The 16351-nt window shown below is 37.2% G+C and overlaps 2 protein-coding genes across 2 annotated transcripts in view; one reads left to right on the top strand and one right to left on the bottom strand.

Moving 5' to 3' along the window:
• The window catches only part of lmbrd1 (LMBR1 domain containing 1), a 42687-nt gene extending 30569 nt beyond the window's left edge, over positions 1-12118 (bottom strand). Inside the window, exons 1-3 of the mRNA XM_058651654.1 lie at positions 11993-12118; positions 10009-10185; positions 9173-9236 (exon numbers count right to left, since the gene is read on the bottom strand). Of these exons, the coding sequence (XP_058507637.1) occupies positions 9173-9236; positions 10009-10185; positions 11993-12058 (307 nt within the window). The 5' untranslated portion in view covers positions 12059-12118. The remainder of the gene's footprint in view (positions 1-9172; positions 9237-10008; positions 10186-11992) is intronic.
• The window catches only part of LOC131473976 (collagen alpha-1(XIX) chain-like), a 94790-nt gene continuing 90537 nt past the window's right edge, over positions 12099-16351 (top strand). Inside the window, exon 1 of the mRNA XM_058651648.1 lies at positions 12099-12148. The gene's annotated coding sequence lies outside the window, so the exon portion shown is untranslated. The remainder of the gene's footprint in view (positions 12149-16351) is intronic.

The raw sequence follows: 16351 nt of genomic DNA, 5'->3' as shown, positions 1-16351 counted from the left end.
GCAGAGCTAAATTAATTGAAATCATTGAATTAGACTAAGAAAGGTAGCAGATGCAGGTCTTTGTATAGGTCTATAACTATGTTAGAGGAAAAAAAAATTTTTTTTTGTGGTATTGCTTGGGATTAAAAAAAAAAACATGTTTGCCTTCAAAGTACAAGGGAGAAGTGTATGAAGGGGTGTAAACAGAGGACTATATATCTTGTAATTATTGAACCACACATTTCAGCAACAGCATCTCCAGATGGCAAAAATACCAAATGGAAAAGGACAATTACCGTAAATGGTTTTATTAGTTAGTTAACATTGATGTTAATCAACCAAAACACTTTTTCTTAAATGTTTTTACATTTCTTATTGCTTCTTTCACATACCATCACATAGTGTGGAAATTAAGCAGTGGTTTTGTTAAGTAGATGATCGAATGTCTTCATTCCAATTCTACTCCCACTGAGTCTTCTGCTTGTTAAAAAGCAGTAAAAGAAGTTCAGCTAAAACAAGGCTGGTTCAATATGAACCAGATAGCCATGTCTGAATGTCTTCCTTTCATTTGTGACAGAATTAATACTTTTGCTAACTTTATTGTGCCTCCCTCGCGTCCAAAAAGAACACTAAAACTGTTAACAATTAAACATCATATAATGACCAGCCACCTGTACACAGGTGCATTCTCTATTATGACTGCTATGTGTAAAAGCCAGTAAACAATACAAGTGGTTGTGTTTGAGTGCTTCATCCCATCATTAGATTGTCATGCAGAGCATACAACACCTGATGCAATTAGAACGGCTTTTGCATTTTAACACATTATTCATATGACATTGACGTATCCAGTTGCATTTAAATGTTCCTCTTACAATAGGAAAAAAAAATATCTCCATCGAAAAACTATTTAATTCAAAGCTGGTGGCTGTATGTATGAACTGGATGCAACACACCTTAGTAAAATAATTTGCTATTCTGTCAGCGCCTTTTTGTTTGGGTGTTTGTGTCTTCTTGTGCAGGGACCTTTTTCTGACGACGGACCAACAATAAATGCATTAGGAATTCATAGAGTGTGGGGGTGAGGCAAAAACACCTAAATAGATTGATGCTATTTTAAGCTGGGGGCCTTTCTTTCTTCAACAAACGTATGTTGGAGACGACAACCCAGACGACCCCAAAATAACTCAAAAACAGCACGTCGTGCTCAACAACATAGCCATAGCTCAATACCTTTGTCAGGTGATAATTTGAATCGTTAGCACAAGTCACTTGTAGGAGAAAATGCAGGAAATCAAACAGCTTTTCTGTGGCCACATCAATTTCACTAATGAATTTGATTCATCTGTTTAGACCAAAACAAAAAGATTCAATCAAGATAACACATTAGAAAATACACACTAATCATAAGCAAACCATACAACTATAGAAATAACTGTTTAGAGTAAAAACAAATAGTGTACAGGAACAAATGTAACTGAAAACTTTGTTCAGATATCCATTTAATCTACACACTTAAGCTTTAATGTTAATGTGGAAAACAATTGTGCTCTATTAGTCCAGAATGCATGGCCTTAAGCAAATAAAAACATGGCCTCTGTGAGGGGGGACTGTATTTCACAAAATGCTCTCTCTCTGCTGCTAACAAATGAATTTCACACTTATAGTGGCTGCTTTTTTGCCAGCTGTGATTGTGACAGGGCATTATTTTCAATAAACACATGCTCATTGCTCCACTAAGGTATCCATTTACATTCATTTACCGCCAGACAAACTAAGTTTAGGATGATGCCAGGAGCCAATAAATACAAGCCACGGACAGTATGCAGCCTTTGGCATATAGTTGTGGTTTAAAGCAAAAGGTAAAATTAATCATAACACCATGAATATTAACATACTGAGAGAATAGGTCATGCTGCATTACCACATATCATCCATTACTCTCTGAACACATCTTCTATTGGGAAGACTGCCTGACCATGGGTAAAAGTTTAGCACATTTTATCCCCCTAGTAGGACTAGATAACAAATGGCCTCTTTGAACACTTGTGATTAAACTGTTTAAAATGTATTCTCAAAATGTGCTCATAAAAATATGAGAAATGTATTTTGACGGGACTGGTGTATGTGACAAAACAACAGAATAAAGTTGACTTCATATTTTAATGCTCCAGTGCTGAACCTATATCACCCCCCCTCCGTGGATCTCTGAGTAATTACCAAAACAATTCTGCTGTACTTTTGTAAATTACGTATACAGCTGTTTTAACACAACTTAATTGGAGATGTGTGGTGAAGTTAACAGAGGCATCTGTGATTGGCACACACACGTCAGGGAACTGCTCAGGAAGCACTCGACTGCTGTAGCAGAGCACACATTTTCAATAACACATACTGTGTTCACGAGAAGCCAAAATCGTGATTGTGAATAAAATGGGACAATGAAGTCCCTGCTGAATGTCCAGGTTTATTTTCTGCAGTAGAATTCTCTTCTAGAAAGCTTCTTGGTATTTTCATTCTTAGTGCTGCAGTATGACACAGTCTTGCTTCTTCCGCCTCACCTGACATAAAATGCATCACTCTGAATAGCAAGGAATTGTCGCTACATGAAACCAAAAAGAAACCCTGCTATATTAACAGAAAGAGAGAGCCATGTGGAGCTGAAAAGTTCCACACTACGGCTTTAACAATTAACTGTGGCAATTCACAATGATTGTCAATTATCATTCAGAGCAGTAGTAACCATTTCCCTCGAGGTCCATATATGGCTTAATGAGTAACATTGGTCCCTTGTCCTCACCTCACTGTGGCACTCCACAGGGGCATAAGCACCTGGACTCTTGTCCCTTGCAGACAGGAAGAATGTATTACATATTATGTAAAAACTTAAATGCCAGGGGAGATTTGTCACAGAGACACTGACAGAGTACTCCAGAGACTGATGAAAATATCTGTCTGCACAGACACTTGCTGAAAGGTATGACACTACGAGCTTTAACTCTCATTTCCTGTAAACATCAAGGGAGGCACCACTCTGGAGGGGCCAAACCAGGGATAAAACACCAGCGAATATGAGACTTAAATTTGACAGCATGAAGTACTAGATGCCCATGTTGCTCTGTTTCTGCTCAGTGTGACCGTAAACAGGTGTTCGGCAAAACATAAGGCAGAGGAACTTGGAAAAAATAAATAATGAAAGGTTAAGCCTCACTAGTGTGAAATTGTTTTGTAGTCCTTACAGGTTAAAAAAAATGTATGGCTTGTTTTGGTTACTGAAGCCATTTGCTTCGCTTAACCAATTCTTGTTTAATGATACGGACATGTTAAATTCAAAAACATTCCATTCTTAGCAAGGGGGACATTCAGCAGGGAGAAACAATTTTATCAAATTTTATGTCAACAAAATTCCTAGACAGACAAATACAACCAGTCATCCACTTGACATCAAACTTGGCAGGTGAATGTCTGGGGAAATAGGGACGAGCAGTGGCACCTGTTATGTGTTATGGATGAGAGGTTCTTGAGACCCTCACAATGAACACTTGCCAAAAACAACAATGACATCACCAGTAACAGCATTGCTAGTAATGAGTAGAAAACAACTGGATAAAAGAATTTGAGGTAGGCCAACGGTAGAGATGTTAATGATAAACTGTAATATTAATTGCTTATGCTACTGCTTGTGAACCATAACTTTTCAGAAGCATCAAACACTGCTGAAACTGACTTATTAGCAGTATGACATGAGTAGCTTTTTCAAGCAAGAGCCTCACTGAGAGGCCACATGGTTGGTGTAGTGGTTAGCATTCTTGCCTTTGCACCAAGAAGACCTGGGTTCAAGACCTATGTCAGCTAGGATTTGCACCAGCGTCCACCGCTACCCTTATGTGGAGGATAAAGCGGTAGAAGATGGATGAATGATTGAATGAGCCCCATTGTGTAACACAAAGGGTACAATGTTTCAAATTTAAACTAAGAATAATAATAACAATAATAACAATAATAATAATAATAATAGACGTGCGTTTCCACAGTTTATTGTCGAGGATTAACAGACTATTGAATATTCACTCATTCAAGGGGTCAGAAAAATGCCCCTTAACCTTCCATCTGCTGCTATATATGCAATTTCCTATGCTTGTTACCTATTGCCTGCTGAGTGGCGTTGTTGTTTATAAGTACCCGTCTTATTTCCTCCTACTGTATAGAGTGTACTTGCCTACCACTAAAAACATTTATTTGTATTACAGATAAATGCCAAATAGTTATTTACCTTGGTTTCATTTTCAAGTGTAAACATTTCTCAAACTTTTTTAATAATCAAATTTCAGATATTCTTATTAAACATGTCGCTAATTTTATTTTTCCACATTATTTTAATGTGATGGGCTCACATCACTGAGCAGCAACTGTAGTCCTTAGGTTTTGTCAATAGTCTAAATGTCTAAATATCTGATATCTGACAAAGTATAAGTAAAGAGCTATAGGTTGCAATTTTTGTGCAGACAAGAAAAGCAACTTTGTATGCTTTAGTACATTCTCCTTAATAAAAGCCATGCTAAACGAATGTATCCCTCTGAAATACATCTGGAACATGTCCTTGCCTTCTGAATGCTCTAAAAAGAAGCACTACTTTTCAAATAAGAAAGTCATCTTATGCAGGTGGATAAGAAGAATCACAGACAAAATTTTACAAAAATGTATTTACAAGAGGGTTGCATCCTCCCATGTTTCTCTTCTACAAATGGCATCAAAAAGGCAGAGAGAAAGCAATTATTTATTTAAAAGGCCCAGGGGTATTTTGCCATGTTGCTTAAGGGTCTCATGCACCACTGCTTTGAAGCACTGAGCAGTCCAAGGAAGTGTATAAATGGACTGAGGCTGGAAATGGAAAGGCAAGGCTTTCAAATATAGGGTTCATCAAAGACACAAAAAGCTATTTGGGCTCTAAAGGGAAGTGGGTGTTTCACTCAAAGACACAAATCTACTTTGTCAAGTTGAAGGTTCATTTTATTTGACATTACACTGTAAAATGTGTCAACAACTCCAGGATTCATAGTCGAGAGACAATACATACCATTTCACACACTGTGACAGTTTTAATTCAACTTTTGCATTATTTACCCTGTGAAGTAGTTTGATGTTAGATGTTTTCCTCTGACTGGCAAGTCCTACTGCACAAAACAATCCTCATATGTATGCTGTTATCAGTCTTAGCTATGACATAGATGAAATGTTTTGACTTGTCCTACTTATGATGTTTCTATTAGTGTATTCTATGACAATTTAAGGAGAAAAGACACTTCTTAATCATAGGTCCCTTACCACGTGCAGTAGATGAACAAAAGGGTCCAAATAACCTAAGACAATCATAACCTCACCCATTCTAAGTGATTTCATGTAATTGTGGATTCACAAATCCCTTAATGTCATAATGAACGCTACATTGCAATTATCCCACCATAATTCCCCCACCATGACAACACTGTGCACATGAAGTGCCACACTTTAATTACAGAGCAGAAAAGTGGATTTGAAACTGCTGCAGACATGTTCACACTGTCAACCATAGGTTTAACTGAACACAGAGACATATTTCTGAACCAGCAAATGACAGATATTTGCCAAATCACATCCATGTAAGGCCACTGAATTACATCAAAGCAAATAATGAAAATAATATTTTATAATAATAAAAAAGAAAAAATCACTGGACATGCACATGCTTATTAACTGTATTCACCACCTGCTCCACGAACCTGCTCCACGAGAGAAAACAGGAAATCTCTGTCAGCCCTATAATTATTCCATTTGTGGAGAGACAAATGGGCAGTGCTGTCAAATATGGCTTTAAAAAAAAATCTGCATTAAAGGTAAGTTAGATTTTTAAGGCATCTGTGCACATTACCACTCATGGAGCTTGGTCTCCATCTACTGGCAAATAATAAAGTGATGTTCCTTGAAATAGACAGGAAAGAGTCTCTCAATTTCTACTTGCACACAACAATGGCATGGTAGTAAAATGAACTACACATCACAAATCATGTTTGTAATGCTATCATTTTTAATATATTAGTTTAAGGACATTGACCTACTTAAATTGCCTTGTAGAGCTCTGTCTAATAAATACAATGCAATTAAAGTATTTAACTCTAAGTAACACCAGTGATAGCATCTCACAAAATATACTGTAACTGCAGTGCCTAAAATCAGACTAATTACTGGTGCAACAGCTTCAATGAACTAAGCAATTTGTTAATAAATAATGTGTCTGTATTTGGTACCTCTAAGAATGGGATGTATTTAAAAACATTCAAGAGGCTTCATTCTTTAACATATTTCCAAAAACATGCTCTAAGAAACACTATTTAAATCAGAAATGGAAGGATCTTTTTTGTTTAAAGAGGCACACAAGGTTACAGGCAAAACAATTTGCCATGTCATCATTTGGCTCCACACATAGTCCCAGACCTGTGAACTCTTTCAAGCTTCTCTAACACCTCTCTCTATCTGAGACGTATACCAAGAGTTTGCTCCACTCATGGTACGTCTACAGCTAAGGAAATACATATAAGAAAATATATTTTTCTGTAAATAGCATGAACAAACTTTGGATTATAACTCTTACTTCACATACAGTATAAAATGTAAGCCAAGAGCAAAGTATATGGATCCCACAAAATGTAATGCTGTATTATGTGTGGCAACTTCGGCACCCACTCATAAAATTAATGAGACCGTGACTTATGCTTTCTAAGCAGACTGAAATATACTTACTAAGCTCATTACTAAACATACAATTTCCTTTAATGTGTAACAGATTTCCTAAGTGTAACTGTAGCACCATGAACATGGTTCCTAGGCATTTAGACCATTAAATTATTTAAATTACTAATGGGACACAGTCCAGCATTCAAGTCTACCTATTGAATTATTCTTTTTTTTTTTTAAGTTTCAATTTAAGAGGATACCAAATACAAAGATAGATAACATGGAAAATCAATCTTGTGTATGAAATCATATTTGTGTGTCAAGAGGACCATATACTGTGGCACCCCAAATGCTAGATTCATGAGCATGTTCATGTACTGTGAAAGCCAGTTCTCTGATCATTAAACCAGTGAAATGGTTTCTTTGATTGGGCTGTCTGGGCAAAGAGACAGCTTGCCTTCCTTGCATTTGGCATTTTGGGAACAGACGGTACATAACAGTGTTGCTGACAGGCATTTTAAGCCAGCATCTGTTAGAAAATGTGTGATCTAGTGTCTCTGGCATGACTGAATTTGCTACCGTCAAAGACAACAAACTTATGTCATCCTTTAATTTTATTTAGCTATTTATTTAGTTTATTTTTTAGTTCACAGGCACTAATAGCCCCGAGTTGAAAATTTATCAGCCAAATAGCCTGGATACTGTTGCAACCACACAAATAATGGATTTATCTATGGGGACTGGACCTGCTCTTCCTCCATCAGGCAGAAGAGTATCAGGGAGGATAAATCTAAAATGTCTGATTGAATGCTCCACAAATGCACTAATGATGCTGAATTTTGCCACAAGCGAAACACAAAATGTCACTTCCAGTGAAATATTATAATTATATTGAGTGCAAACTAAATGTGACAATTACAGCTAATGAAATATGTGATGGCCGGGTGAAGGTTTGAGCACTTTTGAAAATATAAAAAGTCACTTTTTATGGAAACCTTTTTTTGTGTTTTGTTACATCCTTCTTTTATTTTTTTCCCTGTAAGGACTGTTCGATATGAAGGCGTACTATACATAGTGTATAATGATAAAGAAATGTTTCACAGTAAGCTCTTTTCTTTCATTGTGCCACAAATCACTCTTTAATGCAACATTGTCATCATTCTTTGCATTTTTTCACACAGCATGGACGCAGGCTGAGGCAGTAAAGCGGCATGACAGCAACACAAATCATGGATGATCTCTCTTATGCCAAGTGCACTTGCACAGGAAGTGGTTTCACTCATTCTGACTTAACAGAGTTTGGTCAGGTTGAAGTCAGGCTGAGCTAAGACAATACATCATCCACTTAACTTCCGAAACCAGTAAACACGATACAGGCCTAATGCAAAACTATTAGGGGTAGTTAAATAAACATGACCTCAATAGCGAATACTAATAACAATATGTCAAATAAATTGAGTGACTCCTCTTAAATAAAGCAAATAAAAATTTAATGCAAAGCAGTTTCAGGAAACATTCTGCCTCAGCACCAGGTAAGCACAGGTTACCACACCCTGTTACACTTAAGAGTCCTTAAAGCCCAGGACACGCAACCACAGCTGTCAGCCAATTTAAAGTGCTGAATCGGCACTAAAGCCATTGGCAGGGCTCCTGTCAATGCTGATAAGGGTCGATGGTGCCACACACCCCCTACAGAGCAAGGCCTGAGCTTTATATTAACTACCACAATCTCTCCAAACAGTCCCTTTGTCATTAACCCCCCAAAATGTTAACAAACTTATAAGAACGGCAAATGAAATTTTGTGACTTGTGAATATGACTGTGAACTTGTAAATATGACTGTGAACTCTCTCTCTACCTAGTGGTTTATCCTACCCTGTACCGACTGCCTTTGTTTTTTTATGAAGGAGGGAGTGTCTGTAACAGCCAGTCACATGCAACAACATATGAAAATGTGAATCAATAATTAATTTAACAAATCATCTAATGTCATTAACTTGCATTGGCATTATACAAATATATGTTAGGAAAATCATCAATCTAAAATCATTCTTTATAAAAAAAAATAACTGCAAAGCCATATGGTAAACTAAAAATATAGTATAGACATTGAATAATATGCTAATCCCTATGGTGACTCTGACTCATTATTATGGGCATAAACGTATCCAATGCTTTGCTTATATTGCCGTTTAATAGTCAAAACTTTTATTTACAAGAAGAAACACACTCTAGAATCAGTGAATTACTGTACAGACCTCCAAGTTTTGAAAGCAAGTCTCCACAATATAAGTAACAGTCTATGGTTGACTATGGTTGGTGGACTGACACTGAATGAGGGTATTGAGTTTATGTCACTGGAAAATGATATATCCTACCGACAACCGTTGTTTACAAAACATCTTAAGTCCACATAATATTGCACACAAATATCCCCCAAACAAAGTTAATGTACAACTATGTATTAAAAGCATCAACTTACTGTAATATCCATACAGCACAGTGTCTTCAATTTGGTCTCTTGTCTCATTGTTTGCTGCCCACTCCTGGAAGTTACCAAGAAAAAAGTTCAAAGTTACAATTAATTGCAATTACAACTATCAATTAAACAAAAGCACATTAAAACAAATGGGTCTTAACTTAAAGGCAACAAAGAGCATCCGTCATTGCTGGTGGTGTATTACTAGATACTACGTATATCAGTACCATTGCTTCAGTTTGTCTTACATTCATTAACACTGAACTCAAGATCCTAAAGAGGTAGAAATAAACAGATAACAATGAATAATGAACAATGAATTGTCTCAGTCCGTTTTGTTGTTGTTCTACTGTTTATCATAAGCATTCTCTAATTCAACAAAAAAATAATGTCCATACATGTGAACAGAAAGCCACCGTTTGTACGCTTCTTACATAATTTTATTTCTTATACAATAGAATCGCAGAGAGTTTTTGTTTTTTTAAGTAAGGAAGGTGAGATGGTGATGACTTGTGATGACACCACAACAAAATGACACATTCAACAAAAAATATCCAGAGGCATTGAAGGCAGACAAAGCAAAAATTAACAGCTGCTCAAATGAGGGCATCATTACACACTTTGCTGAACCTACAAATAGATAGAAGCAAATGCAATGATGTAGCAAAAAAATAAAAATCAGCTTTCTGTGTTTAGACAAAAACAATGTCTACTCAATGTAGTAAAATTACAAAAATACTATATATATATATATATATATATATATATATATATATATATATATACACATAAAAAGGCTGCCTCAGGCTCTAATGAGTTCTCACAGAACTGATACTGACCTTATAGGTGCCATTGGGATACTTCATGAATGAGACAAGGAATATATCTACTGGCAGAAGAGCGGACGTTATCAAAGCAATGGCCAGCGCACATATTGCTGTGATGGTTGAAACAACTTCACTTTCCTGACGACTTTGAAATTTCCGAATGTAGACCCAACAGAAAACCAGGATTGCCTAAACGGGAAGAAAAGTAGGCAAAAATTAATACAACATGTGTATAGAAATTAATATGAATCAATCTGATTTAATAAATTTCATAGAGTCTACCTTTGTGACATGATCAGTGCTATGTGAGGTACTGTACTTAAAATGAAACACTCAGACTTAAGCATTAACATGACAAGTAGGTAATTAGACACTGAAAATAGCCAGACCCCAGGTGCTATGACTCAACTGATCTGATTACATCATACTCGTATCTCCTTTTACTCTTTAGGATCAGTTTGAACAGAGACGTAAGATAACACACCAGATAACTTTTGAATAAGTAGCCACTAGCCAGATTACAATTACTGAAATTATTTAATGACAATACCAGCTTTTTATAAACATACTGTACGTGTGTGTGTGTGTATCATGATGAAGTTTAAAATGAAAAAGACAAAAAAATAATTAAAGGCATTTCCATTGTAATGGATGGGCAACAAACTTGATTTTAAATGACAAGGTCATATTCCAGACACACAAGCAGGAGGAAGAGAGGACACTGCTAAAACTAGTCCGATCAAGGGCTGCCATTAAATGACAGGATCAATTAAAGGCCCATGGCCTTAAGCCTCTGGCTGCTTGTTTTGCATTCAAATAAGAGATTGGAGAGATACAAAGTAGGGCGAGCATAGCGATGTACTGTCATCTACGCACCCTCCTGGACGGGCTCTGACTAGATAATATGGCCAAAAAATGATCATGTTTTAAATCAAACAATAGCAGTAAGAATAGCAATGATTGTCATACAATTAAAGTCATGTTTTTACTATAGCCTGAGATTCCATCCAGCTGTGATTATGTTAGCATTTTTTGTGAACAGAAAGCAACAAGCACATAATTCAACAGAGAAACATTTCATAAACCAGAGGTAAAATTTTCACATTTATGAATATATGTGTTGTATCAATATACATTGTTATTGAATTCTTGCCGAGGTTCTACCTTACTTAGATATGTCACCAAGTAGCTGAGTTGATGAGTTGGGTTGCAGATTACTACTAAGTCAAGTCAATTTTATTTATATAACCCAACATCACAAACACAATTTGCCTGCACCAAGTGACACCCTCGGTCCTTCGACCCTCACAAAAAACTCCTTGAAAAACTACAGAAACCCTTGAAGGGGGGAATATGGGAGAAACCTCAGAAAGACCCACAGAGGAGTAATTGCTCTCTCAGGACGGACAGATGTAAAGTAGGTGTCACGTGCACACAAACAAGTTCAGCAGATTACAAACTATTAGTAATCTGCTGAACTTGTTTGTGTACTAAGTACAGCTGAGGTCTTCGTCTTCGCATGGGGCGATTCAGGGGATTGGACATGTAATACTGGTTACAGCATCGGTGATTAAAAACGCCATATCATGTGACTCAAAAGCAATCTATTATTTATGCAGAAAGACAAGTGTACGGGGCGTTTACGTACGTCGTATTGAAAGCCAGTTTCAATACGTAAACATACGCTGTTTACAAGACAAAAATGGGTTAAAGATCCTATTTTTCGACACCGTTGTATTATATACTGCTGCTAATAGTACGTAGTGTAAAATATAATAAACGCCACAGTGAGTGGATCATGCAAAACAACAGGATGTGCGTGTGACACGGCTAATGTTAGCTAACCAAAGCTAACACTGACGTTAATCCAGCACAGCCGTGTCGCGGTCGGTTACACATTGATAAAGCCTCCACTCTGGCCGCTAACACATCTCAGAAAAATTGTCTCACACTGTTTTACTCAACAAAGCGAACAGGCAAGTTAACACTGGCTTACCACAAGTATAAAGGTGAAAATAGACCAGCCGAGAGCTGACTCGGAGAGCAACGACTGAATCGCCATCTTTACTTCCTTCAATAACAAACCCACGTGTTTCTGTTGACGTCATCACGGCGGTTGGTGAGCAGCGACCGTGACGTCTCCACAGAAAAGGTCTGTTCATATGTTCAATTTCGATGTGTTGGTGATTACAGGAGTTTTAATGAACTGTGTAATTTAACAGCTTTACTGGTCACATTTATTTTACCCATTCGTCTGGATGAGCAGCAACAGAAGACGAATGAGAAGGAAAAGGTATTAAAAAACTTTTAAGCTAATTCGTTGCTATTAGTAGTGCCCAGTGCACGTCAGCCATTTGGATGGCCCACAGTAGGAAAACCGCTGGTGTAAATAATCAAATTAACGTTGGCTGGGTTCCATTTAGCTTCCCTTATTTTCCTACATGAAATGAACATCAGTCAGTAACACGTGCTTTTACTGCTAAAAGATGGCAAGGATCCATAACAGTGGTAACAGTGATTTGTTAATACCGGGATATGTGGTTGTCTGGACCAAAGGTGATATTTCTACCATTGTGCTTTGTACTGTCACTGTCTATGTTTGTTTTCCTGTTTTTAATGCATACAGTATGATTTGTGTCACGCATTAATTAACAAAGTATAGAGCTATAGTGATGTTAATAAAAGGCTTGAACTTCATTAAACTCAGGTACAAGACATGCAGTTCACTAGGCTCTACATTTGGTGAAAGGGTAGAAGTGGGTCACTGTAAATTAGGGCAGAGGCTGTGCACTGCAAAACAGCCTGCAAACAGCCAGATTCCATGAGACTGTAAGCTTGAGGGATTTTTGATCATAGTGAGATTCCACTCATATGCCAGTCACACCCACCAGTTCCCACACTTCTTATCAAAGTCATCTCGCACACAGACCCTGGTGTGTCCAAGCATTTGCTGTCTTTTCAATCTTCTCCCAGTTCTAAGTGCACTATGTCAAAGAAGTCCGATATACAGTATTTCAGTCTAAGAGTTACTATATTACCATAAGGAAAAACCCCAAATCATTTTTTTGAGTAATTCTTTTGCAAGACCAGGCATGAAGACAAGGTTTTTGAAAATTAATATTGAACTTCTCTTGTTTTGGGGGTAAATTTGTTATTTACTGAAATGAGGAACATTTTTCACTCCCTACTGATTTGGATTTTTCCACTCTCTAACATCAGTAACCAAGTGCTGCTAAAGTTAATTTAGGCCCCTGATTTAAAGAAAATGTGCAATGCGTGAATAGATTGAAAAGCTAACTTACAAACGTCCCCATTGATTCCCCAGTGATGTCAACACAAATATGCTTGGTATTATAGGCTTTGTGATGCAACTTATGCATTATTTAACTAAACATGAACTCATTTGCATAAAACTTTTGAACAAAAATCTGAACATCAATATTCTTGTTCATAGTTGTTTACAAATTAGAACATACTGCACAAAACTATTTAGCCATTTTTTTTTTAAATGAGATCTTAGTGAAATCCATCATGATCTGCTCCTGTGAAGGATTAAGATTAATCTTTTTTTGATTTTGTATACAGTTGTTTTGATACAGCTTTGCATTTGTATTTTGGTTGTTTTGTCTTGTATTGCTTCCTTTTTGCATTCTAATTTGTCCTTACTCTGTCCTTTCTCTGCTTAAATTCCTGTCCTTGTTTTTTCCCTATTACTGTATCTAATTGTTTTTGTCTTTGTCTTGTTGTCCCCCTCCTTTTAATTCTTTTGATCTTGACTGGTTAGTCTTCTTCCAGTGCTTGTTTCGTTGCCTCTGTTGTGGACTGAATAATGTTTATTGATACTCTGGAACAAAGACTTTCTAGCTGTAAGTATGTCAAAAATCATTTTGTTAAAAAAAGCATTTCAAGAATTGTAAAATGTCATAGGAATCCATCACTTTGGCTACTTTAGATCATTCTTTTCTCCAAAAACATGATATGGAAGAAAAATACCTGAAAATCTCAAAATTGATTTGACTGATGGTTTTCAAACATTTTACTTTGACTGATTTAATTACTTATTAACCCAGTATTCAGTTGCACAAAGGTGGTAGGTCTGATTTATTGATGCATCCTTTCAAAACTGCAAAAACCTTTATCATGCAGGCTGACAATGTGCCCTGATAAAGAATAGAGATATTGGTATATTACACAGTTCAAATTAACACAGGGGCAGTTTGCTGAAAAGGCAGGTGATTGAAATGCACAAATTAAAATGACCAAAAGTGTAAATATAGCCTAATCGAAACAATACATCCTGCGAACATAGAGCAGTGTATTTCAGTGTCAAGTATAAGGGAAGTTTTATTGTTACAGAAACGTCAAACTTTCTTTTTTTTAAAATTTAATTACTTGTGACTACTCCCTGCACTAACAAGAGAAAATTTCCACCAAGTAATTTTTTTTCAAGCCCTATACTGTAGATGGGTTAGTGTTTAAAAAAAAAGAAGAAAAAAAAGCTCTATAAAACTGTAGCTGTCGGCCAGATTGACACATTGTTGTATGACTCTTTTTTATTTTGTCGAGATACTGGGTGTTTTCATGCCCAGGTGAGCTCTCACAAATGATGAATGAGGCTTCTTAATGGCTTTTGTGATTTTTTATGGGCACATGAAAAGACACATCAATGGCTGGTTATGTCTGCATACAGATTAGTAACACACAACAGTGTGCTGTCTTTGCCTTGTGCTTTGCCATATGTTGATTTAGTAAACGATCCTGTAAGAAGGACAGGTGCTTTGCCTCATAATCCATTAAACAGTGATGACTTGACTGGTGTGGTGAAGAAGATTATGTTCGTATTCAAGGCTAAACAATAGCTTTTGCTTGAGGTTGCGTTGGTACATATCCAGTGCAAATACAGTGCACCTGCAAAAACACACTCACACATGCAAGTACACAAATGTCCAAAGCGGGGCGGTGTATTTGTTGTATAGTAAATATTCATTATGAGATGTAGTGCACTTACTGTAATCCAGCCACTGGGGTTGCTTATATTGACTCTCAGTGCATGTCCCAAGCCAGGATAAATGGAGAGGGATGCATCAGGAAGGGCATCCGGCATAAAATCAATGGCGATTTAACAATGTGGATAGGAAAGATAAGAAATTCTAGAATGGAGATGACGTGGTCGTGCAGATGCAGGAAGAAGAGGTGACAAAAGTTAATGAGGTCAAGTGTCTGGGGTCAACTGGGCAGAAATACTGGGGACTGGAATAGTGAGGTTATGAAGAGGGTGGAGCAGATGGAGAAGGGTCTCTTTTTTCTTACATTATTTTTGGGGTATTTTGCCTGTATTGTACAGGGCAGCATAGCATGAAAGTGAGGAGAGAATGGGGAAGACACGCAGCAAATGACGAGGGGCCTATGGTCAATGGGGTGCCAGACCTACCAATCAGGAGTACTTTGTGACAATAAAATCACAGCAAGAATGAGAGACATACAATACAAGACACTTGTGAGACCAGCTATTATGTAGGGGTTGGAGACAGTGCTGGTGGTGGACAAAGTTGGTGGTAACAGGAACTGAAGATGATGAGGTTTGTGAAAGAAGTGGAGGACAGGATCAGGAATGAGCACATCAGAGAGACGGCACATGGGGAACGCTTTGGTAATAACCAGAGGGAGACAGCAGGGTGTTGAGGATGGGCCTGTCAGGCATGAGTAAATGAGGAAAGCTGGAGAGAAGGTACATAGACATGCCGAGTGAGGACATGACAGAGGCTGTGATGTGTGATGAACAAAGCTATAGAGGATAGGGTTAATCGGGGGCAAAAAATTTGATGTCATGACTCCAATTTGGGAGCAGCCAAGTGACAAAGGAGATACAATTTAGAACTACTCTAGTGGGGGAAACGTAATATAGTAATTCAACAGTAAATTGATGTTTGTGTTGTTAAATTTGAAGAAAATAAGCCACTCTGCTCCCAATGTATTTGCATATTGATTCAAATGTGTTGGAAAAATGGCTGTTAATGGCTCTTAATATGATTTAAATGATGCCTCAATACCTGATGGTTTGTGTTGCGCCTTGATGAACGTATTGTTTTAATTGTCAGTCAAAAAAAATATCTGAAAGAAAATCAATCATAAACAGATTACAGGACACACTGTAACTTGGGGAGTTGAGTCTCTGCTTTGTCCTGCAGCTACAGCATCAACAGTAATGGTGTTGTCCTATCAATGGGCGCAATCCGATCAACATACTCTACTTATACTTAAAAATAAGAGGCATCTCAAAATGTTTGTGCTTCTATTTTATATGAAGAGGTCAAGGTGTTTATGTCTCAGAAGAGGCTTGTGGGCAAATGTTAAG

This window comes from Solea solea, chromosome 15 (assembly GCF_958295425.1).
Source record: "Solea solea chromosome 15, fSolSol10.1, whole genome shotgun sequence".
Classification (NCBI taxonomy): domain Eukaryota; kingdom Metazoa; phylum Chordata; class Actinopteri; order Pleuronectiformes; family Soleidae; genus Solea; species Solea solea.
This window is presented reverse-complemented; position numbering and strand designations above follow the sequence as displayed.